Source organism: Apteryx rowi, unplaced genomic scaffold, assembly GCF_003343035.1.
Source record: "Apteryx rowi isolate R43461 unplaced genomic scaffold, aptRow1 scaffold_37, whole genome shotgun sequence".
Lineage (NCBI taxonomy): Eukaryota > Metazoa > Chordata > Aves > Apterygiformes > Apterygidae > Apteryx > Apteryx rowi.
Window position 1 is genome coordinate 2,729,794 of NW_020450196.1, and position 22,282 is coordinate 2,752,075.

At 39.7% G+C, this 22,282-nt stretch overlaps 3 protein-coding genes across 11 annotated transcripts in view; 2 read left to right on the plus strand and 1 right to left on the minus strand.

Moving 5' to 3' along the window:
* Positions 1–6,964, plus strand: part of DENND4C (DENN domain containing 4C) — a 71,187-nt gene extending 64,223 nt beyond the window's left edge. For all 6 annotated transcript variants that reach the window (XM_026073502.1, XM_026073507.1, XM_026073503.1 and 3 more), the window contains 4 exons: positions 2,309–2,426; positions 4,108–4,261; positions 5,315–5,379; positions 6,131–6,964. In XM_026073502.1, the coding sequence (XP_025929287.1) occupies positions 2,309–2,426; positions 4,108–4,261; positions 5,315–5,379; positions 6,131–6,267 (474 nt within the window). In that variant the 3' untranslated portion in view covers positions 6,268–6,964. The remainder of the gene's footprint in view (positions 1–2,308; positions 2,427–4,107; positions 4,262–5,314; positions 5,380–6,130) is intronic.
* Positions 6,965–15,437: 8,473 nt separating this feature from the next.
* Positions 15,438–20,434, minus strand: RPS6 (ribosomal protein S6). Its single transcript, XM_026073556.1, has 6 exons — positions 20,332–20,434; positions 19,512–19,643; positions 18,332–18,542; positions 17,795–17,941; positions 16,435–16,592; positions 15,438–15,583 (listed from the first exon to the last, which is right to left on the minus strand). The coding sequence occupies exons 1-6, from the start codon at positions 20,335–20,337 to the stop codon at positions 15,488–15,490; spliced, it is 750 nt and encodes a 249-aa protein (XP_025929341.1). The 5' UTR covers positions 20,338–20,434; the 3' UTR covers positions 15,438–15,487.
* Positions 20,435–20,622: 188 nt separating this feature from the next.
* The window catches only part of ACER2 (alkaline ceramidase 2), a 24,891-nt gene continuing 23,231 nt past the window's right edge, over positions 20,623–22,282 (plus strand). Inside the window, exon 1 of one of the 4 annotated variants that reach the window (XM_026073555.1) lies at positions 20,623–21,452. In XM_026073555.1, the coding sequence (XP_025929340.1) occupies positions 21,438–21,452 (15 nt within the window). In that variant the 5' untranslated portion in view covers positions 20,623–21,437. Of the gene's footprint in view, positions 21,453–22,036; positions 22,146–22,282 lie in introns of those variants that run through there. The other 3 variants (XM_026073551.1, XM_026073552.1, XM_026073553.1) reach the window with 3 other exon arrangements.

The following is a 22,282-nucleotide window of genomic DNA, read 5'->3' on the forward strand; positions in this document are numbered from 1 at the left end:
AGCCCCTGCTCAAACAGGGTCACCTAGAGCAGGTTGCCCAGAACAGCGTCCAGACAGCTTTTGACTGTCTCCAAGAACTGGGCAACCTGTTCCAGTAATCAGTCACTCTCATATTAAAAAGTTGTTTTTTTCTCTTTTGGGTTTTTTTTTGTTTTGTTTTATATTCAGATGGAACTTCCTGTGTTTCAATTTGTGCTTATTGTCTCTTGTCCTGTCACTGGGCACCACTGTGAAGAGTCTGGATCAGTTGTCTTTCCACTCCCCCCCATCAGATATTTAAACTCACTGATAAGGTCCCACCTGAGCCTTTTCTTCAGGCTAAACAATCCCAGTTCTCTCAGCCTTTCCTCATATGACAGATGCTCCAGTCCCTTAACCAATCTTAGTAGCCTTTTGCTGGACTTGCTCCAGTAGCTCCATATCTCTCTTGTACTGGGGAGCCCAGAACTGGACCCAGCACTTCAGATGTGGCCTCACCAGGGCTGACCAGAAGGGAAGAATCACCTCCCTTTACTTACTGGCAGCATCCTCTCTAATGCAGCCCAAGATACCACTGGCCGCCTTTGCCACAAGGACACATTGCTGGCTCATGGTCAGCTTGTAGTCTGCCAGGACCCAGGTCCTTCTCTGCAGAACTGCGTTGCAGCTGATCAGCCCCCAGCCTGTCCTGGTGCATAGGGTTATTTCTTCCTAGGTGCAGGACTCTGCACTTCCCTTGGTTGACCTTCATGAGGTTCCTCTCCAYCCAGCTCAACTCTCTGTATTGTCAAGGTCCCTCTGAGTGGCAGCACAGCCCTCTGGTGTATCTGCTGCTCCTCCCAGTTTTGCACAAACAAACTTGCTGAGAGTGCACTCTGCCCCATCATCCAGGTCATTAATGAAGATGTTAAGCTGTGTCGGACCCAGTATTAACCCAGAGGTACACCACTAGTTACTATCCTCCAACTAGACTTCATGCCACAGATCACAACCCTCTGAGCCTGGCAGTTCAGCCAGTTTTCAGTCTACCTCGCTGTCCACTTACCTAGCCTTCACTTACCTTCATCCACCTGTGTATGAGGATGTTATGGGAGACAGTGTCAAAAGCCTTGCTGAAGTCAAGGGAGACAACATCCACTGTTCTCCCCTCATCTACTCAGCCAGTCATTCCATCATAGAAGGCTATCGGATTTGTTAAGCATGATTTCTCCTTTATGAATCCATGCTCACTACTCACGATCACCTTATTGTCCCTCATGTGCCTGGAAATGGCATCCAGGATTAGTTGCTCCATCAACCTCCCAAATTTCATTATTTAAAGAGCACAGGAAAAGAACATGGAACACTAGTTAGTGTATTTGGCTTTTCCCATTTTAAGGAGCAGATGATTTTTCAGATACCAGTGTGATTTGTGTATGTGTACAATCTTCAATGGGTATTTGTACACAACACACATGATCTTTTTTTTTTTCCTATCTACTTACATATGCACTACAATTTTTAAGTTTTCTTCCTCAGTTTCCAAAAAGCCCCACCTAGAAGCCTGTCATAGAACAGTTTTCCAAGAAATGTAGCTGAAAACCTATGAAATCTAAAGTGTATTGGAAAAATACACTGCATTAGCAGGTAAACTCATGAGATGGGACATAATACTGTATTTGATTATTGCTACTTTGGATTCATATGTAGTGGCAATTTTTCTATGTCCAGTAATTCTTATTGTATTAGTCATTCCAGAGGCACTTCCATAAAATAATTCTAAAAGACATGGCACTCATAACAATACTCCATAATGGAAATAAATTGCCAGTATTTTTATGCAAATACAAATTCTTCTCAGTTTTGGGGAAAAACAATGCATTTACAGGCATACCAAATCTTACTTGGGTCAGAAAACATTGGTTAATATTGGTTATATTATGGTAAGTAGTACAACACAGGTAACTTGTTTGATGGTGCACAAAGAACAGTTTAGGATATGTATTCATAAGTATTTTCTAAGATATATGTAGAAAACTGTTTTACATTAAGCTAAACTAAAAACGGCCACTAGGCATTGCAGTACAAGCTCTGTTCCCCTTCTGTCCCAGTAAAGCTGAGAGAGTACACCAAGAAGTGTATCTGCCAGCCGCCTTGTACTATTCTTTCAATGCTTCACACTGGCCACTTTCAGGCAATTGGCTTCTGTTGTGTGTAGTTTCTTCTAGAGGAGGATGAATAAACTAAACCTTTTCTGGTCTGCAAAACCATTAAAAGAGTAGCCTTTCAAATACATAAGCAAGCATTTAGTGATTTTTCTTGAACGTTTTTCTTTTTCTCATGATTTTAGCTTCCTTTGACATCTCTTGCTCAAGATAGCAAGCTAGTATGCATTCATCTTCTATGGGACAATATTAACCTCCACCAAGAGCCCGGGGAGCCCCTGTATATATCTTGGAGAAATTTCAGTAAGTAAAATAAGTGTTATGGAAAAGGCTATAGAAAGAAATTGTTGTTTTGTAGTATCTTTAAATTTATAGATCCCATCAAGTAGGAAAACTCTTTTGGTACGTGAAGCATCTACCATCCCTTAGGTACTTAACATAGTCTAAATATCAAATTATTTGTGAAAGTATCTTCCTGCTCTGTGTGAAAAGGTATGTATTCTGTTCTTTGTATGCCATATACTTATAGATGGAGGGGAGGAGCATATGGTCTAGATGTAGTGTTAGATAAGCTTCACCTGCTTTGAATTTTTAACTGCATTATCCTATTATATTTATACAATTATGAGAAAGAAGACTGTAATATAAAAGAGTATCTTGCATTTTTATAAATGAATGAAAGTTCACAGTTCCCATCAATATGCAAATTTGGCAGCCTACTTAACTGTCATAAAAGTAAGATTCAAGACAGCCTTTGTTTACTGTAGTTGCCCTTGGAAAGAAGAAAAGGCATCACCTTAGCAGACTGTTTCTGCGATCTCTGGGATTCTATTACATATGATCAGTGAAAACGCCTTTGTTGTCCCAAACTTCTGTCTTTGTTTTAACAATAAGAACTATACTAAAAATTACACAGCATGCTAATTCTGATCTTAAGGAAAAAGAAAGGGTTTGTCTTAAAGGTCCTAAACATAAGCATACGGATCAGAAAATTCCAGTCAGAGCACAGAAGAAGATTCAATGTTTCCCTTGGTTTTAACAAGAACTTATTGATTTGGGCATAGTATATGAAAAGCATCCTAAAAACTTACAGATAGGAATGGAGATGCATAAATATATGTACTTAGGTAAATAAAGGAGCAAAAGTCCTCTTTTTAATGTTGTTATGCTGAAAGAAAAGTAGTATTTGCTCTGCAGCAGGGTCAGAAAATATTTGGAAAACAGGAAATTACACTTGTAAACTACAGTACATATCAAGTTGATGACCTGAGGACAGCATGATTTTACGACTCCTAGCCTTGCACTCATTTATACACCATTACAAACCATGTTTGCTGTCTAATCTGTAACTTCTGAATGCCTTACTTCTTGCCAGTAAATTAACTTATTATTACTTCTTGAGTCACTGTTTTCCAAAGAATAATAGTTAAGTATCATTCTGGAAGTTGCAGTGTAAGCAATAAATCATGATGGTAAATGTCATGTTAAATTTGTTTGTTTAGTGTACTTAAGCATTTTCTGTTTCAGTTTCCATGTTGCTGTTACCTACAGTATGTAGCCCAAGTTTACCAATTAATTTGATGTGGCTTTCAAGAAAGACTTGGATGAAAAAATGTGATAGTATTTTCTTTTGTTTTATTTTTTTCCTTGTATAAAAATAGCCTTCTTAGGCTTAAAAAATAAGTTCACTCGAAGTACAGCCATAAATCTGAGATAACAAACCATCACAGGCAACATAAGAGGCTGAAGACTATTCAGTCTCTTTTACTTCTGTCATATGAAAGGTATTGCACATGGATAATCAATGCATCCTGTCACTTTTGTGGTGAAGCAAAGACTATAAATGGACAAAGCCATTCCACTCCAACAAATTTCTGCAAAATGTGTAGAGATTCTGTATATATTTTGTTTTCTGAAATCTTCTGTTTACTGACATGAAAAAAATCTTTACTATTTAAATAATCTAAACTGTTGCATTTCYCAGATTCTGCTGAGAAGAGATCCTCCACAATGGCGGAAGATCAGCAGGCAACAAACTCTTTGCTAGAGAACATCAGACTAAGTATTCAACACAATAATGTTGTTAAACCAATCAACCTCCTTTTGCAGAAGGTGAAACCAGATGTCAAACGACAGAGGTAAAGGGCCGTCTCTTATTTTCTCCCCACCCAAAGTAAACAAGATCAGACTGTATGTATTTCATAAGGATCTTCGAGGAATATTCAGTTTCATTTGTGTCCGCTGAACGCTGTCTGTATTTGTGTACACTACTTACAAACAAATGTGTTAACACATAATTTATCCAGATAAAATGGGTAAATATAATTCTGTGCTCAAAATGAGCACAGAACACATTTCACAAATGAGTAAGAAAAATGCAGTAACTGACTATGGAGATTTGGGTGTTGCTGCAGATCTAGCCAATTAGTAAGTAYAAATGTGCAGCATTCTGAAGGCTTCTAGAATATTCTCTAAACTACCTAGATATAACTACTGAAATTCTACCAACCAGGAGTACTGGCCAAGAAGAGTTGATGTAGCGTAGTCAACAAAGGGGGACATGTAAAAATACGGTGTATGTTTTGTCATTTGCACTACAATTCAAAGAGGGCTTCATGTGCTACCATCATACCAAAAACATCCTACAGTAAATTGCAGCAGACGTGTTCAGGAGTCTATGACGCTAGGTTAATCTTTGGTGCTGTAGTTTGTTGTTGCTAAAAGCAAACAAATAATCTGCCTAAAGAAGAAACTTTGTCAGATCCACAAGAAAAGAATAATATCCATTGGTTAAATAATATCCATTTCTGAGATAAATCTTGGCTTTCTGAAACTGAAAACAAAGCAYAGCTGATCTGTGAAATAAGCCTGCTGCCTGTCTTTCACCCTCAAGAAAGAATTAATAAATAAGTGGTGCTTAACTTTATACTTCTTGTTGTTCTGAAGTCTTTATGGCACGTTCAACAGGGAGACTGTGACATCATAACTGCTGATATGTGTTGACGAAAATACTCAAGCATGAGAAAACCTTAAGCTAGTAATTGTTTAGGTCAGTCACCTTCTTCACAAGCAAGATTAACAGAACATTTGCAGAAACTACATAATGAAAGATAATACTGTCTTCGACACTGAGTTTCTAAATTTAGGGTAGTTGGTGTTTTCATTGACTCACCCTTCAAAATATTTCATAGGAGTTTTTACAGAGAAATCCTTTTCCTGTCTCTGGTGTCTCTTGGAAGAGAGAATATTGACATTGGTAAGTAAAAATACTATGACATGTCTAGAGTTCGTGCATGAAATATATGAATACTTTGTATGCAATGTTTAAAAAAAAAAAAAAAAAGACGACCACTTTTTTATGTGAGTTAATTGCTGCATTTTGGTAATAAGTACCATGCTGTCACTCTTGAAGTAGTTGTTGCTTTTATGAAAATCTAATTCAGATGCGGCTATTAATTTTGAGTTTTTAATTGAAACCAGTAATAAGTTATTTTAAGTAGTTTATTAGTTTGAAGTTTTAATATCTTATATCTGAAAACTTGCTCCTAGTCTTGCCCATGTTTCCCAGATGTACATATCTTGAATGACCCTTGTGTTGTCCAGCCACCTAACTATGAATTCTATGTGCATCCCTTYCTGCTATTCCCTTAACCCTGACTTTTATTTGGCTGACACTATGCCAGCCAGGGAGTTCCTGATAGAATGTGACAGGGGGAATATCTTGGGAGCAGACAGGCTGCATTATGATAAAAGGGGCTTCATTACCACTGTGATGCTTTCTGATGTTCCAGCCTGGGAATGCTTTTCAGGTTCTCTGTGAGAATATATTTTGGGGAAAAAAAGAAAAAACAAAAAAAAAGGAAAAAAAGAAGGGGGGGGGGGAAGTGCAGTGCTTAGTTGAGTTAACTTAAGCTAATTATTTTTATTATATAAAAACAAATGACCAAACAGGATGTATACTGTACAGTGTTTCTTGAGTGACTTCAACTATGCTCTTTCTGTTTCAGAGGTCTTTGATAGTGAATACAGACTTGCACTTAAAGCTCTGCCAATGGATGTCCTTGAAAAGATGCAGAAAATAGATGCTCCTCCAAGCAGCAGAGTTGAATGTTGTAGGAAGTACTTTGGAGCACCTTTAATATGAAAAGGAGAAAAGAAGCTATTGAACTTTGACAAGATAAAAGTAGAGGTGAAAAAGCAGGAGTGTGGTGATACATTTTCTGAACCCCAAAAGGTGATAATTGAGCAATTTGTCAGTGATTTCATGCAACTACAACATACCTTGTCTATCATCTCATGAGAAACAGTGTAAAGTATGTTAAAATGTTAATGTATGTTATATTAATAGGATGAGCTGGTTTCAATGACATATCTGCATTTTTCCCTGTATATATTTCTTCCTTTTCATTCCCCAAATCCCTCCCCTCTCCCCCACAATATCAGGTTGTTCAGAATGGTGGTGATTAAATAGAAGCCTATGGTTGGTGACTTTTCCACCAATATTTGTCTATTTTAATGAAAGACTTTTTCTGCCACAAAATGATTAGACCTTTCAGTACTACTTTAGAATGACCTTTAGATAAAGAGAGATCTCTTGCATATGTATGCAGTATGTATTTATGAATGTAAATGTCTGAGTCTTTGGTTTGGAAGTTGCAATGTAATTGCCTTTGTCAGATTACACTACCTAAAACTGCTGTCCTTCTACTGATCCTTGTCCCAGTCGGTATTCTAAATGGTCTTTTACTGACCTTTCCCCAGTGTGGGTCTATAGCTGTAAAAACCAGAAACTTATACCTGCTTTACCTGAATTCTGTTTTGTTTTTTTTTTTTTTTTTTTTAGGACAACAAAAAGGATACTATTTCGATACTGGACGTTCCTCCAGACCAATGGTAGATTTTTACACTAAGCAGCTCAGAATTGGATACTAATTAGATTTTATTCTGTGTGCATGTGTAGTTAGTGTCCTTTCACTGATTTTTTTTTTTTTTTTTAAACACCCCTCCATGGTCTCACTCTAGCCTGTGGGTTATTTTGCACTTACAGTCCAAATTCAATATTTCAATTAGAAATATATTTATAAATGTGGTCTTCAAGTTGTATATTCACACAAAACTGAAGTGCTTGAGTGAATGATCTTAAAAGATGAATTCATCTTTAGCTTGCTTCTAGTGATAAGACATTTGCTCCCCTTACATGCCTAACTGACAACAGTAGTCATATCCTTGGCAAGAAGAGCCTGGGCACTGGTCTATGGTTTAAATATTTCTGTTATTAGAGTAATATGGTAAGATTCATTCCCACTTTTACTGAAATTTAACTGAGAGGGTTTTCTGATGGAGTTATTCCTGGAGAAAACAGAAAAGATAAATATTTGTGGCTTATTAAAGGAGCACAGCTAAAACTACAATCCCACTTGAGTACAAATATACTCACTTCATACTGCTTTCTTGAACTTCAGGATTCTCACTCTTGGTCTGAAACAGCTACCAGCTGAAAGAGCAAGACCAAGCTTCCTTTTTATAAGGCTATGTTTCTATAAAACAAATGCACTATTTTTCTCCAAATGTTTTTGCATTATAGGTTGACTTCTTTCATTTTGTCTAGAAGTGCTGTTCTTAAGCCAATTAGCAGATAAAGCCTGGACAGGCTCTTCAGCCTCTCCTGATGAAAATGTTATGCATTCTCAATAGCTAAAAGCAAAGAAGCACCTAATGACTTCTTTTTTTCATTCTTTGGTTTTTATGCATGATTGCTTGCCAATATCTGACCTGCATCACAATGGAGGAGTAGAACTGTTTTCCTGTAATATACAGCTGTGGTGCTTGATTTTTTTTGTATTTTCCTCTCTTCTCTTAGTACATAATTTACATGAGCAATTCTGTCCTTTCAAACTAAACATTTCTCTGAAGCATTATTCCAAACAATTTATTACTTCTACAAATAAAATGTCATTTTTTTCTGTACCGACCTTAATCACACAGCTGTACAGTTTTTTTTCAGTGTTAAATGGCCAAAACATACAATTGACGCAACTTGCATGTAATCAAATCTTAGGTATCCTTAAATTCTCCCATCTCATTAAATTATGAAGAAAATCTGTCCAATGTCTTAGATAACTGGTAACATCCAAATTCCTTGTACACCTTTGTAAATAGTATTATTATAAAAGATATTCTGTAATCAGATTGCTTTCATTTTAAAAACAACCTTCTCATTTGTTGCTGAAAATCTAGAATAATCAGGCAGTAGTCTTGTAGAAACAGCCAAGGTAGATTGTATCACAGTATATAGTGCTAAGTGTTTATGAGGCTTTCCTTGTGTATATATACTAAACCAAAAAAGCCTCAAGACAGAGGCAAAAAGGTACTTGCATGATTCCTAATCATGCTTGCAGAGGACTGAACTTGCTCCTGCATATGCGCTTTTCTCTACACTACAAACAAGCTTCTATTTCTGTTGTGCATACCTGGATTTCAGAGTGGTGAAAGTCCTGGGTGGAATTATTTCAAGTAATGAATGTGTCTACTGTAATTAACTTTTTTAATATAGCAGTACTTACTTAAGTCAGGGCTTATTCTTTTGAATTTGGATTTTTTTAATGCCTAGATTTTAATTGCTGATTATCCATCTGGTTCTTGAATGAAATCATGATTCAGATCAAAAAGGAGACCAGTGACATTGGTTGGTTTATTAAGTTTTCATCTGAGAAGATCCTTTAAAAAAAAAAATTCACAAAAATTTGAAATGAATTACGAATTATCATAGTTTACTTCCATGTTGCTGTGTCTGCTTTCAAATGCATGATGGCACTTCCTGTTCCTCCTGTGATTTTTGTCTCCTACAAACAGGCAGAGACTGCAGGTGTTCCTGCACAGAYGTTCTAAGATTTTTAGTCTTTCCTTATTTGAATGTGCAAAGAACTCTGAGCATGGCTAAGAAAAGAGTTTTGTTTGTTTGTTTGTTTGTTTTAAAAAAAGGTTAACATGGCTCATTAATATTCACATGCTTGAAAATGTAGCCAAAAATTAAGAGGGAAAAATCTTCAAAACTCTTGTGAATGCATTATATTTATTATTATATTGTCTTTCTGCAGATGAGGCATTAAAAATGTAGTAAATTCTTCTCTGCAAATCAGTAATACCATAAACTTCTTGGGCTCCATAGGAATGACTTGGTTTCTAGTCTAAATGCTTCTGATTTGTTTCACATCCCTAGTAATCCAAATTCTAAGTCTCTGATGCATGAATGAGCTGGTCAGGAGTGCTGGAGAGAAGATATGGATGAGTTTAGCCTTGGTTCTCAATGGAAGTGGGAAAAGTAACATTTTGCTCATTTGGAAACCTCTTGCCTCCAAAAATTCTAGTCTGGCATATAACTCACTAGCCATTATTAAGTAGGTGGTTCTATTGTATATCTTACAGAAATCCCATGTGTAAGGTTTAATAGAGTGGTTGCAGATAATGAAATGAATGAAATGAAAACCTGCAGTGGGTTGCACAAAGTGAGGGTGCAAACCAAACTGGTTACGTATGTGGAGGCAAACAGTTTATGGAGTATCAAAAAAGCCCAAGATGTTAGAAAGTATGTGTTGGAATAACGTACACAGAAAACTTCCTTGAATTGTTGCCCTAACAATGTTGAATGGCAGTCAGTTATGCTGAGAAGACATATTTTGCATCTTTGATCAAATTACAAAAAAACTACTTATGGCTTGTGTAGTTGTATGAAAATAGCTTTTTTTTTTTTTTTTTTTTTTAAACTAAAAGAAAAAATGGAGTCTTAGAAGTTTAAAATCAGGAATTTTAAGTGACCGATTTTTTTCTTCATGTGTACTGATATTCCAACACATTACCGAGACGTAATAGCTGTAAATGAATATGAAATCAACTTCAAAATTCTGTGTGCAAAGAATATGTAGGAGACTGAAACAGCTGCAGTATTGGCACAATAATAATTACTAGCTTTTTCATGTTACTAGAAGCGTCTGTATGTTACTTATAGCCATATCCTGTCTTCATATTGTGTAACTCAAGTTTAGAGAATAAAATTTTAATAGGAAAATATGTTATTTAGTAAATGTGTTTTAAACTAAATTCATTTACTTTGCAAATAACTTAATCTTGTTCTAAGTGAAATTTCATGTTGGTTAAGCTCAAGTTACATTGCACTTGTAAATGAGAAGTTATATTCCATTATAACTGTGAATTAATGGCTTTCTGAACTGCCTCAGCTAAAAGAATATACCTTTCCTTGAGTATACTGCTTTCCTTGATTAACTGCAGCATAGGGGCATATTTTCAAAGTGTGTATTAAATTAGACCATATAAATTATATTTTAAAACAAATTCTTAAAAATAAATTAACTGAAGAATCCACCCAGTAGTTTCTCTTTTTAAAACTCTTAACAATTGCATCAGTGCAGATAACTATTTCATTAAATGGTAAGGAAGTTGTCTTATTCACATTAACTGTAAATTTAGAAACAAAGGTTTTTTTTTTTTTTTCCTCCCCATTTAACTAATCAAAACTTTAAGGTGCCTTCCGTTTATCAACCTTTTCTCATGGACCTTTTTAAAAAAGAACAAAACACCTGTGTAACTTTTAACAATTCAGTTTCAGCACTTAAATTGGACTCTAGTTCTGTTTTTACTGTGCTGTTTATTATGATGCATATGAGGAAACAGTTCTTTTTTTTTATCTTTCAGTCTGCATCAATCAATGGTGCAAATAAAAGGGATTGTTTGCTGTTTTTAGAAGCCTATTAAGCTCCTTTAAGGAGCTTAGGATAAACTGTATTTCAGTGGGGATACAACTGTATTTCAGTGGGGATACAACTGTATTTCAGTGGGGATACAACTGTATTTCAGTGGGGATACAACTCTTAATGGGGATACAACTCTTTTAATGGGGATACAACTGTATTTTAATGGGGATAAAAGGATGTAGTGTGAATAAATTAAGAATTTATTAAGTGAGTTGGAAAGTTTTTTATTAATGCAATAAAATTTGCACTGGTTTAGAGATTGTTTGAACTGTTGAAAGATGGCATCCATTTACTATGCTTTGATTAACAAGTATTTCTCTATAATGTTTTTGTACATTTGACAAATGTTTCTTGAGTTTTAAAAGGGCACTCTGTGTATTCTGAATTTTGTATAGGCATCTTAGAGTAAGAAACATTTTTTAATGTATTTCCCAAAATAAAATACATACAAATCCTGTGTGAAATTTCTGTTCTTCAGCTTCTTTTTTGCTATTGGCACTTATCTACTTGACTAAATTTAATCTTAAAATGCAAATGCAGCCTCTAATTAGACAAAGCACAAATACTTTTGACTGCCTGGTGGGAGTTTTTGTAACGCCTCAGTGAATTCTCAGTGGTGGGAAAGGGCTAGTATAGTGGTGGGGTGGAGGAAGAGAAGGGATGGGATTTGCTTGGGGAGATTTGGTTAGTGAGGGAGGATGGCTCTGAGGCACCATATGCAAGCAAAAGGACTTGCAGAGATGGGAAAAACTGAAAACCATGCTGAGGGAGGCAGAATCTCAATGTCATGAACCCTGGCTTCAAGGTGGTTGAGTTGTTGCTCTCTGCTGACCCCGAAAAGAATCACTGATTGGGTAGCTGGGAACAGGTTTGGGGCTATGCTTGTCAGAATATTGCTGTGAGTTCTTTTTTCTTTTTTTTTTTCCAAGGAAGATTTAACTGGAACTGCCCTGAGACTGACAGTGGTGGTAGTAAGGAGGCAGGAACCAAAGCTTGCACTTGAGGAGTTCCTGAAGAAGCATGAACATAGGATTTGAGTTTGAAGCTGCAGGGAGGAGGGAACAGTGAATTTTTTTTCTGTTCCACAGATTAGAAACCTGAGGGGCTGTGATGACAGAAGGCAAGCACAGAAGGGGATGGTTTAAAGAAGCTCTGTTCCTTCGTGTGTTCCAAACTGCCATCAGCATATTATTAGTGCCAGTTCTCCCCCGTTCTGAGGAACAAACAGCTAATGTATTCTTCCTTGAAGATATTAAGAACCACAAACTTGTGAGCTGGAGCAGTGGACAGATAGGAATCTGAAGTTCAGAAAAGGAAAATACGAAGCCCTGCACCTGGGGCAAATAACCCCATGCACCAGTACAGGCTGGGGGCCAATCAGCTGGAAAGCAGCTTTGCAGAGAGGGACCTGGGGGTCCTGGTGGACAACAAGGTGACCATGAGCCAGCAATGTGCCCTCATGGCAAAGAAGGCCAACAGCCTCCTGGGCTGCACTAGGAAGAGCATTGCCAGCAGGTGAAGGGAGGTGATCCTTCTCTACTCAGCCCTGGTGAGGCCTCATCTGGAGTACTGGGTTCAGTGCTGGGCTCTCCAGCTCCAAGGGAGCTGTGGAACTGCAGAAGCAAGTCCAACAAAGGGTCACAAAGATGATTAAGGGGTGGAAACAGCTGACACAGGGAGAGGGTGAGAGCTGAGACTGGAGAAGAGAGGGCTTGGGAGAATTTTTTCCATGTGTATAAAGATCTGATGAGGGACAGTAAAAAAGACAGAACCAGGCTCTCCTCAGCTGTGCCTCTCCTCAGTGACAGCACAAGAGGCAAAGGGCACAAATTGAAATATATCCTTGGAGATACTCAAATCTTAGCTGGACACAGCCCTGAACAACCTGCTGTAACTGACCCTGCTCTGAGCAGGGGACTAGACAATCCCCAGAGGTGCCTGTCAACTTCAGCAGTTCTGTGAGGATGGGTGGCAGCCAGAAACTGTAGAAGAGTCAAAGTTGGTTTCTGGAGAGGAGCTCAAAGGGATGGTCAGGTCTCTTGAGCCTTTTTTCCTTTGGCCTTTTACTTTCCCATCTCTTCTGTAGTTCTACGACTATCTGAATTCAAATCTTGCCTAGTATAAACAATAATTACAGCTGTAGATACTTTGTGTTGTTTCCTTGGGTCATGGAGACATTAAGTTGCAAATCACTCTGTGGGAAAAGGCTGGAAAGTGCACACAGGGATATAGACAACTCCCTCATTACTCTTTTTGAGCTGGGCTTGGAGACTTGAATCATACATGTCCTAAAATTACTGTGTACCTACTTGGGTCCTACATTATGGCACTTACTTACAAATCCAGGGCTAGAGAAAGCAGCAGCAGCACAACTCCAAAGAAAGAGCCAAAGAAACAAATGGTGGAAAATGGTGGAGGAAAGGTTCTTTTGTTATTGAGGATTAGGCTCAGTACATTATTTCCTGGCTCAGATACGGCTATGCATTCTCATGGACAGTTTGGCAAGGGTAACCAGCAGCCTGCTTACTTTTACACTAATTAATGTAACTGAGATAGATACTTACCTAAAGCAGTGAAACTAGTATGAGCACTGTTTGGAAGATTGAGGCTGACAGCCTTTCTGCCGCAGGAGAAATCAAGTCTCTTCTCATTAGGTTATACAGTGCCACCCTCCTAGAACATGGGTCTCTTTTAGGACCCACTAAACTCAGTACTCCATGAACTTGAGCAGAATAAGTGCCCTTTAGTCATGTTCAAGTATCTGCTATTGGGGCATGAAATCACAACAGTAGGTTAGAATGCATAAGAAAGTAGCCACATATATTTCAGTTCTACAGAGGATTAAGTCCTCAGCGTTCCCTGGTCAGTGGGTTTTTATCTCATTCTTCCAAGATGAGATGATCTTTTCCTTGACAGTAATTTGTGGGTACAAGTTGCTGCTTGTCAAGTATTTCCAGTGTGTTAAAAATGTGATAAAAAATATTTTTTGCTAGATAATAGACAGTCCCCATGTTTTCTCATACTAGAGTTACTGGTGTACATGTTAATGGTGATGTTTTTATTTTAGGGAAGTTTAGGTTTAACAGGGCCTATCCAGTTATTTTAACTACATAGGAGAAAAGAAAGCTTCCTGTTCAGAAGTTAAGCTGTAACAGAAACTTTTGGTATTGAACAGACTCCATAAAATATGCTGATGGTACCTAGTTCATCTCATGTACAATGGTTTGTAACCTTTTGAAAATTCACTTTTATAAATTAACACGAGCTAAATAAGAATGCTAGTACAACTGGTTAAACTATTAATGCTAACCAAACATCAGGATTTATTTTGCCTTTTTGGGGATATGTAGTTGATGTCCTCAACACATTCATAGTTTAAAAAATGGTCTATGCAATTCTATCTGAACACTCAAGCTGTGAGACAATTTAAATGGCAATGTGGAGCAACTGCTATTATAAAATAATTCTCTTGGTCTGAGACATCTGCGGCATGAATACATGAAGTAGGAAATTCTACCCTCACCTCAGATCAGTATCCTTTCACTCTAATCCAAACTAGAAGTTCAAGAACACTACCTGACCTTTCTAGGCCTTTAATCTATTGCCATCAAGTCTCTTGCTCTGCACCTTTTATTCTGCAGGACTCTGGATTCCACATTCCAGGCAAAAATTGTTTCAAGCAAGTCAGGTAAGACCTTGCCTGAAGTAGCTTTGCCATGCCCACAAGAAAGTAAGAAAATGCTTATGCGCTCATAGCTTTTACAGTGTTGATAAAAACTTAATGTACTGAGGCTTTTATACTGAAAATATAAACACTTATCCAAGTGAGAACTGAGATGGATGCTGACTACCAGGTCAAAGGCACCATGAAACAACCCGTTTAGCCACAACTCATTCTAAATTCAACACCTAAAATGTATTCACACATCACAGCAGCATTCTTATCAACCTTACTGAGTACTAGATCTGCACAAAGTACAGTCTAAGAATACAATAAATAGAGGCTGCASGGTTTTTACATTTAAGTGAAATACCAACATCAAACCTTTCAATGGCTAACTTACTCCTGGTCAGTCTTCAGTTCTTATTTCARGAGGAAAGTGCTGAAATACACTCAACTCTTCCCAGAATCAAATGAAGGCTGCAGTTTTTTACTATCCTATGCTCAGTATCAAAAGCAAGTGAATTGTTTCCTAATCTTGAAACACTGTCCTTGTCCTTACAACAAACACTGAACAAAACCAAATGAATTCTACCCACTACTCCTGAAGATTAGCCTAAGTTTAGTTCCTATAGACACCTCTGAATTGCAACATAGCATTTTGCTCCTACAGGTAGATCTTGCTTGTAAACATCAGTATGTATGGGCAAGGCTATTATAACTTGGAAATTTTCACCAAATAGATGAATATATATTACATGTTGTCAAAAGATAACTGCATCAAGACCAATAATCCTGTTCTAGCTTAGTCTGTATGATGCAGTTTGTCCAAAGGACTGATTATTTTAGGAGATGACCAGTAACAATATGCACTGGAAAGTCTCATAGTGAAAGTCAACCACAAAAAGGGTTTATTTTTATTATCATGTACATCTTTACTTCTGACTTGACTCAGATTTAGATGTAGAAGCTCTCAATGAAGAAAGACGGCGTCTCTTAGCAATCTGCTCCTGACGTTTTTCCTTGGCCTCCTGGAGAGGAAGAAAAAAAAAAAAAAGGCATGAAATGAGTAATGAGATGTTGCACATGATCAAGCATTTCTTTAAGAGATCTAAAAGCTGCATAAATGCAGCCTGAAGGAAACTACCATGAAAAATGCATTTTTATGTAATTAAAGCAAAATCCAGTTTCCCTTCTTTTCAGATGAAAGGAGTTCTGCAGGTATCCAAACCTGTACAGACCATGTATATTGGCACAATACTGAAGGGTGTCCAAAATTAGAGTAAAAAAAAAATATTGCTGAAGAGTTCAGAACATACAAAAGGTCTATCTGCTTTCAGTCAATGCCAGTCTGGAAGTCTTGAAATATTAAAGTACTGATGAATATTCTAACAGTACTGTGTAACCAGTCACTGCTGTTCTATGTTCAAGCTCAAACTCATGCACATGCATAGCTTTTACCAAGTTATTTTCCATCCAGGTCAACTGCTGGAACCTGTTTCCTCACAGTCACTCCAAATGCTTGGGTCAGCACCACACAAGAAGACTGTTAAGCTAAAATTGCTACTGAAAGCCTGATTATCTTCACAGGCCATAATTGTTTCTCATTTTTTTCAAAATTAGCCCTCAGAGAAATGGAAGAGTGGTTAAATTAGTCTGGTCCATGACTGTCAGGAGAGGATAGTAACTCTTGTGAAAATGCTTTTGACTGGGAGCGCTTATACTCACATTCTGGCATTCTGAATGTCATACATAATACAGAGAGTATAGTTCTGAAATTAGCTAGGTACAGTGCAGCTGTACATGTACAGTCAAGTTCAGCAAATCTCTTGATCCTACAGAGTAATATACTCCATATCGCTGAATATGAGGGAACACGCACCTTCATTCTCTTGGCCAAGAGCTTAGCATATTCTGCTGCTTCCTCCTTATTCTTCTGAGTACGCTGCTTCTTCAGAGCAATACGTCTGCGCTTATGTTGCAGAACTCGAGGAGTCACTAGACGCTGGATCTTAGGAGCCTTGGTCCTGGGTTTCTTGCCTAAAGAAAACTACTCATCAGTAGAAGCAACAGATTGTCTTCTGAAAAGGCCTTAGTTTTAAGTTGCCTAGGGGATGCTTAAGTTCTGCTTACTGTAAACAATAATACTATTTTACATACTATTATTATACTAACTTAAAACACACAGTTCAGTCTCTTGGCATATTTCACAGGAAGAATAACCAATTACTGTCAGATTTAACATCAACAAAACAAGTCAACACTGTTAAGACTATGCATCAGCAACATAGCAGTGAAGCAATGTATCTCCAACTCCCTGCAGTTTTGTGAAGAATTCCTTGCTTCCCAGCAGACCTCTTTAATCATTTCCCCTAGACCTGAAGTAGTAAAAGATGGAAAGCCACCATCTTGCTTTCAGAACAAATTGTTGTATTTTCAGATTTAAAAGCTTTTCACACTCTGAAACTTTAATCTCCAGAAGACAAAGCTACACAGGCCATAATGAGCAAACAAAAAAACCTCAAACATGTACATCTATAAAATTTGATTATTCAACCCTATGTGACTTTAGTAGTCATAAGCAATAAAATGCTGTCTACCAGGACTCCATCCTGTAATAGGCAATATAGTTCTTGTGACATCAAAGCCAACGTATCAACAAGCAGTTGTTTACCCAAGAACTTTCCGTACTGTCCAAGCACTATCATATTCTCTCTCTGAAATCCTCCCCCCCCTTCCTGTACCATCTCATCAAAYGGAACAGAACACTGAACTATAATCTTAGATTGCAAGAAGAGACCGGGAAAAACAGAGTGATCTCCCAAGACATTTCAGACTGTCACATGCAACAGGGGGAAAAAAGTCTCAACAGCACCTATTAACATTTTGCTCTTCCCCTCTCCCCCTAAACAAACACTGATGTTTCAAAAATATTCCATCTCAACCTAATTCTACTAAAAAATATTTTAGGGCTATCCTCTGGAGCATCAGTAAATATAATTAGAGATTCCACCAAATTTTTTAAAAATATAAGATACAGAAAGAGAAGGGAGAGAGAAATGGGGAGAAACAGGCAAGTGTCCACTTCTTATCCACAACCTACGGTTGACAAGGTTTAAATACCTAAGACAGTTAACTGCAGTAGTGGGTGAGTTATCAGGCAGTGTGGTTTGTTCACTGCACTAGGTTGGCCACCTTTCCCCTGATCAATTACAAAAGGGTGGTAAAATCTGAGTTCTTACCCTCTTTGTTCAGAGGTTTCCTCACAACATATTGGCGGACATCATCTTCCTTAGAGAGATTGAACAGTTTGCGAATTCTGCTGGCCCTTTTGGGACCAAGACGACGAGGTACAGTTGTGTCCGTCAGTCCAGGAATATCCTTTTCACCTTTGACAGAAGAAGTTTTGTTATGTTAATTAAGTCTACATCTAAAACACCTCTGTTTAATTGGTGAGTTGTAATTTTAACCTTAAGATACACAGAAACTCAAAAGAATACTGAATAATCTTTGGCATACACCTGCCAAGACTGCCATCCCTAACTACACTTTTCTGATTTAACACAATCGCACTGCTGGCAGTTACAAAAGCATTTCAATTCAGAAGTAGCCCAGTTTCAAAATTTAAAGAATGTAATGCTCAGAAGGAATTCCAAGATGCATTTACACCCTGAAATTGGGCCTGCATTATGCATTCTACAGAACTTCTCATTCATGAGCAAGCAAGCTCTTTCCAGATGCAGATTTCTACCTAGTGATGGCTTCATCCAGATTCCTACCTTTTTTCACAATGACCAAATTCAGAACACTCAAGTTGGCATCAACAATGCAACCACGAACAGATTTGCGTTTTCGCTCTCCAGTTCTTCGGGGGCGATAGCAAGAGTGGCCCTTGCTGAGCAGAAGGCGGACACGTCCATGAGTCAAGACACCCTGCTTCATGGGGAAGCCTTGTTTGTCATTACCACCACTGATTCGGACAACATAGCCCTGTGAAAGCAGAGAAATACACTTAGTTGTTCACATACCTCTACTGCTTTAAGGAATAGTAATGGATATCGCAACATACTGTTTAAATCAACTGTTCAGGCACTGTGACAGTGACTCAAGAAAAACTACTGTCAGGGCAGACACAGAGCCACTTCTCCTTTAACCAACACCATCCCATCAGTTGACGAATTTTATTGAACATCGGTCTGAAAAATACTCCTGCAGGTCAGGATCTATATTTATTGAATATATACTTGAAGAGAAGTAGCATAATACAATCCTCCACTACATAAGAAATTACCTAAGCTATAAAAAACTATACTTTATTCGTTACTACCTAGCTTTTCTGTTCTTTAGCTCTAAACTTAACAAGCCTGTTAGCATCACAAACTCAAAATTTGCATACAACACTAACAATTGATATTATGGTTTATATTGGGATATTTGGGTAAAAAGGAAGAGAAAAGTAAGCATTTTATTCCTCCTTTTGTGGGGATGGCAGCARAAAGATCAATTTACCCAAGTTCTGTTGGATTATCCATATCAAGACTCAACTACTCTAAATCCATCGATCAGGCTTAACATGTTTTTTTTTCATATGCTAACAGCAATTTAAGCACAATGGAAGTAATTTTGAATTTGTTCAGTAACAGAAGAGTCAATAGTATTATGGTACAAATTTAATTTGTCTTGCATGCTTAAGACAACCAGATCAAAAGCAACAGTCTATTGGGAAGAGCAGCAAGATAATCTAAACATGTAGATTAGAAAAAAAAAGAATATGTATAAATCAATGCAGTAATACAGCAAAACAGGCAAGCTTAATAACCGAATTCAGTACAGAATTCAAAAGAGTAACAAGCTTACCATACAAGCAGTCTASTGTAATGGTAGCTTATTCTACAGATATTTTGTGATTTTTAAGCTGCTTGATCACAGCTCTGACACAGATTTTCCACTAGCTCTTACCTTCCACTCCTCGCCAAGAGAATCAGCTGCGACCTCTGTGGCCATCCGTTTCTCGTAAAATGTCCTCAACTTGCGCTCATCGTCCACTTCAATTAGTTTCTGGCAGCCAGTGGCTGGGAAAGAGATGTTCAGCTAATGAAAATAAACAAAAACAAAGATTCAGTAAAATCATCTCACAGGACGTGTTCATAGAAAGATACCATTAAGATGCTGATTTCATCTTAACACTCCAAAGATGCAACTCCTTATCTACTCACATGACTACGTACCAGCAAGGCCTTGTCACTGTACAGTCGATGAGCAAGGAAGGTCTGTCTTCAATCAACAAGGACTGACCAACTGCTTCAATTACGCGAAAAAGTGACTTTCCCAAAGCTCGGCCGCCCCTAAGCGGCCTGCAAGCGGGCAAGCCTGCCCGAGGGCAGTAGAAAGCAGCGCCCCTTCCCCCGCCGGCCCTGCGGGGCGCTCGCCGCCTCGTAACAGCTGCGGCCGCAGCACGAAGGCAGCGACGCAGCCGCGGCTGCTGCCCCCGCGGCCGGGGGCCGACGCGGAGACCCAAGAAGTCTCCGCGGCCGCAGCACCGGCGGGGCCCCGCCGAGGCAGGCGCGGCCGGGCCCGAGGCACCAGATGAATAGCGGGGCGCGCGCGGCCGCCATGTCGCCCCGCCGGCAATCCGCCCCCATCCGCCCCACGGCGGCGCTCCCTCCCCGCCGCCCCGGGCCATCGCCCCCTCTGGCGGCCCCGCACGCAGCCGCGGGGCCATTTGTGGGGCGGGTGCCCGCAGCCGCCCGGGCGGCGCCCCCGGTCGCCGCCGCCTCACCTTCATCCTTGCCGAGCCAAGCTGTCGCGGAAAAAGGCCGCACTTCCGCCCGCAGCCCCCACATAGCCCCACCAAATCTCGCGAGAGCGGCCCTCGGGGGAAGGGCGGGGGCCGTGCGTCTGCCACCTGACCAGGCTTGCCCAATTGCTGGCGACACCGCGGGCGTGTGGAGGCGGGGGAGTGGTGGCGGCTTCCGGCCTGTCTGTGCCTCGTGGCAGGCGGGTGCTCTATGGGTGTTGGGCCGCCGAGGGCGCGGCAAATGGCGGCGGGGAGGAGGCGTGCRGTGCGCTCAGCGGAGGGCGCCGGGCGGAGCGGCGGGGGTCAGCCTCCCCGGCTGAAACCCTGTTGAAAGCAGTGCACTTAATTCCCCACGCTGAGGCCGGCAGCCAGACAGCGGTGTTCATTTGGTCCCGAGCCATTTTCAGGACTTCATGGGTGCTGCTGCAGAGCTGGCAGCAAGCTGTGATCCTAGCTTTTCACCAGCGTAGTGATAAAAACCGCTTGCGGTTGAAATACTTTGCTGGGACCCGCTGTCTAAAGAGGCCTCTGTTTTCTTTTCCCGCTGTTTCCAGCGGGAGGGATAGGAAATCCCTCGCAGTGGTGTTTGTGGAAGTTATTGCTGTTTCTGAACCCTGCGCGGGAGCGAGCCACAAAACATGTCAGCAGAGAAGTCTCCTCGCTGTCACAGGAGGGGCAAGGAGGCCTGCTAGGAAGCTGTCCTTCCCCAAAGGCACGAYGCTTTGCATAGCCTTCCCTTGTGGGGGCAGAGGAGACGGCCTTGCACATCATTAGAAGCACACTTTTTTTTCTCCGTGCAGTGTTTTCATTTTTCCTAACTTCAAAGTGAAGCTGGCTTCAGCTACTGAGTATTCTGACTTTATGAACTGGCAAATGAAAGGATAATAAAAAGGGCTTTTATGATGCCCAAGAGAACAAATATAGAAAAGCCGGGGGTTATTCAGACCAGGGACGGGAAAACTAGTCTACTGCAATTGCCAAAGCACAGCCAGAGACTCCGGGAATTGTAGGATGCCTATGTTGGCGAAAAAGACCCTAAAATCCTAAAGCAGTAGCCTGCATCTTTAGAGCATGGACTGAGCAGCACAATGGCTGAACACAAGGTAATGTGATACGATTTTGTCTCTCAAAGATACTGGTGAAAATAGTGTTTCTTAGTGGTTTTCACTGTCATATATTTTAGAAAGCAAATACAGAACAGGGGAACTGATGTTTGGAACAGTATTATGCATAGCTTTACCATTACTCATGTCTGTAAACTTACTGCATGAGGACTATAAAAAATGCCAAAAAATGAGCTACTGAGTACCTACATACCACTACRACAACTTTGCTAGCAGGTAAGAAGTGGAGACTGTAAAAGGCTTTTTAAAACTGGAAGGGTAGCTAAGAAATGGAAGCGGCTGAGGACTGTCATATACCTCTGTATGTTGAGTTAGGAATCTAAGAAATCTGCTAAGAAATCTTTGGAGAAAAACCTTGCTTGCATCTATGCCATTTGATTAGCTTTTGAGTCAGGGTTAAATTTTCACACATAATTTCTTAACGGCCATGCACCCTTTGTCTGTTTAGGAAGAGCGTTCCTTCCAGTTTACTTACAATAAGAAAAGCACCTCTTTAATATGACAAACGTAATAGTGCCATAGAGACCACCTGAGCTGATGTATTCATGCTAATAGTGAAAGCACCGATGGTTATCTTTAGCACGCATGCGAAGTAAAGGGGAGCAGTTTCCTTCTCCTCCTTGCCTCTCCTACTGAAGGACGCCAGAACCGGCAGCCGCTTCTTTCCATCAGGTGTCTGAACAAGTTACCTTAATACAGGCCGAGGAAGCAGGGGGAAGGGACAGGGTATCCTGAGACACCGGCTCCCCGGAGCGGCGGCGGCAGGACGGGAAACGCCTCCCGCTGCCGGCGCCCCCCGGCCGCGCACC

Excerpts from the sequence above, each read along its gene's own strand:
- RPS6 (XM_026073556.1), bottom strand. Across the intron at positions 16,593-17,794 it reads GAAACCTCTGAACAAAGAGG|GCAAGAAACCCAGGACCAAG; the intron begins GTAAGAACTCAG and ends AGTTTTCTTTAG. Across the intron at positions 15,584-16,434 it reads TCTTGGCCAAGAGAATGAAG|GAGGCCAAGGAAAAACGTCA; the intron begins GTGCGTGTTCCC and ends CTTCCTCTCCAG.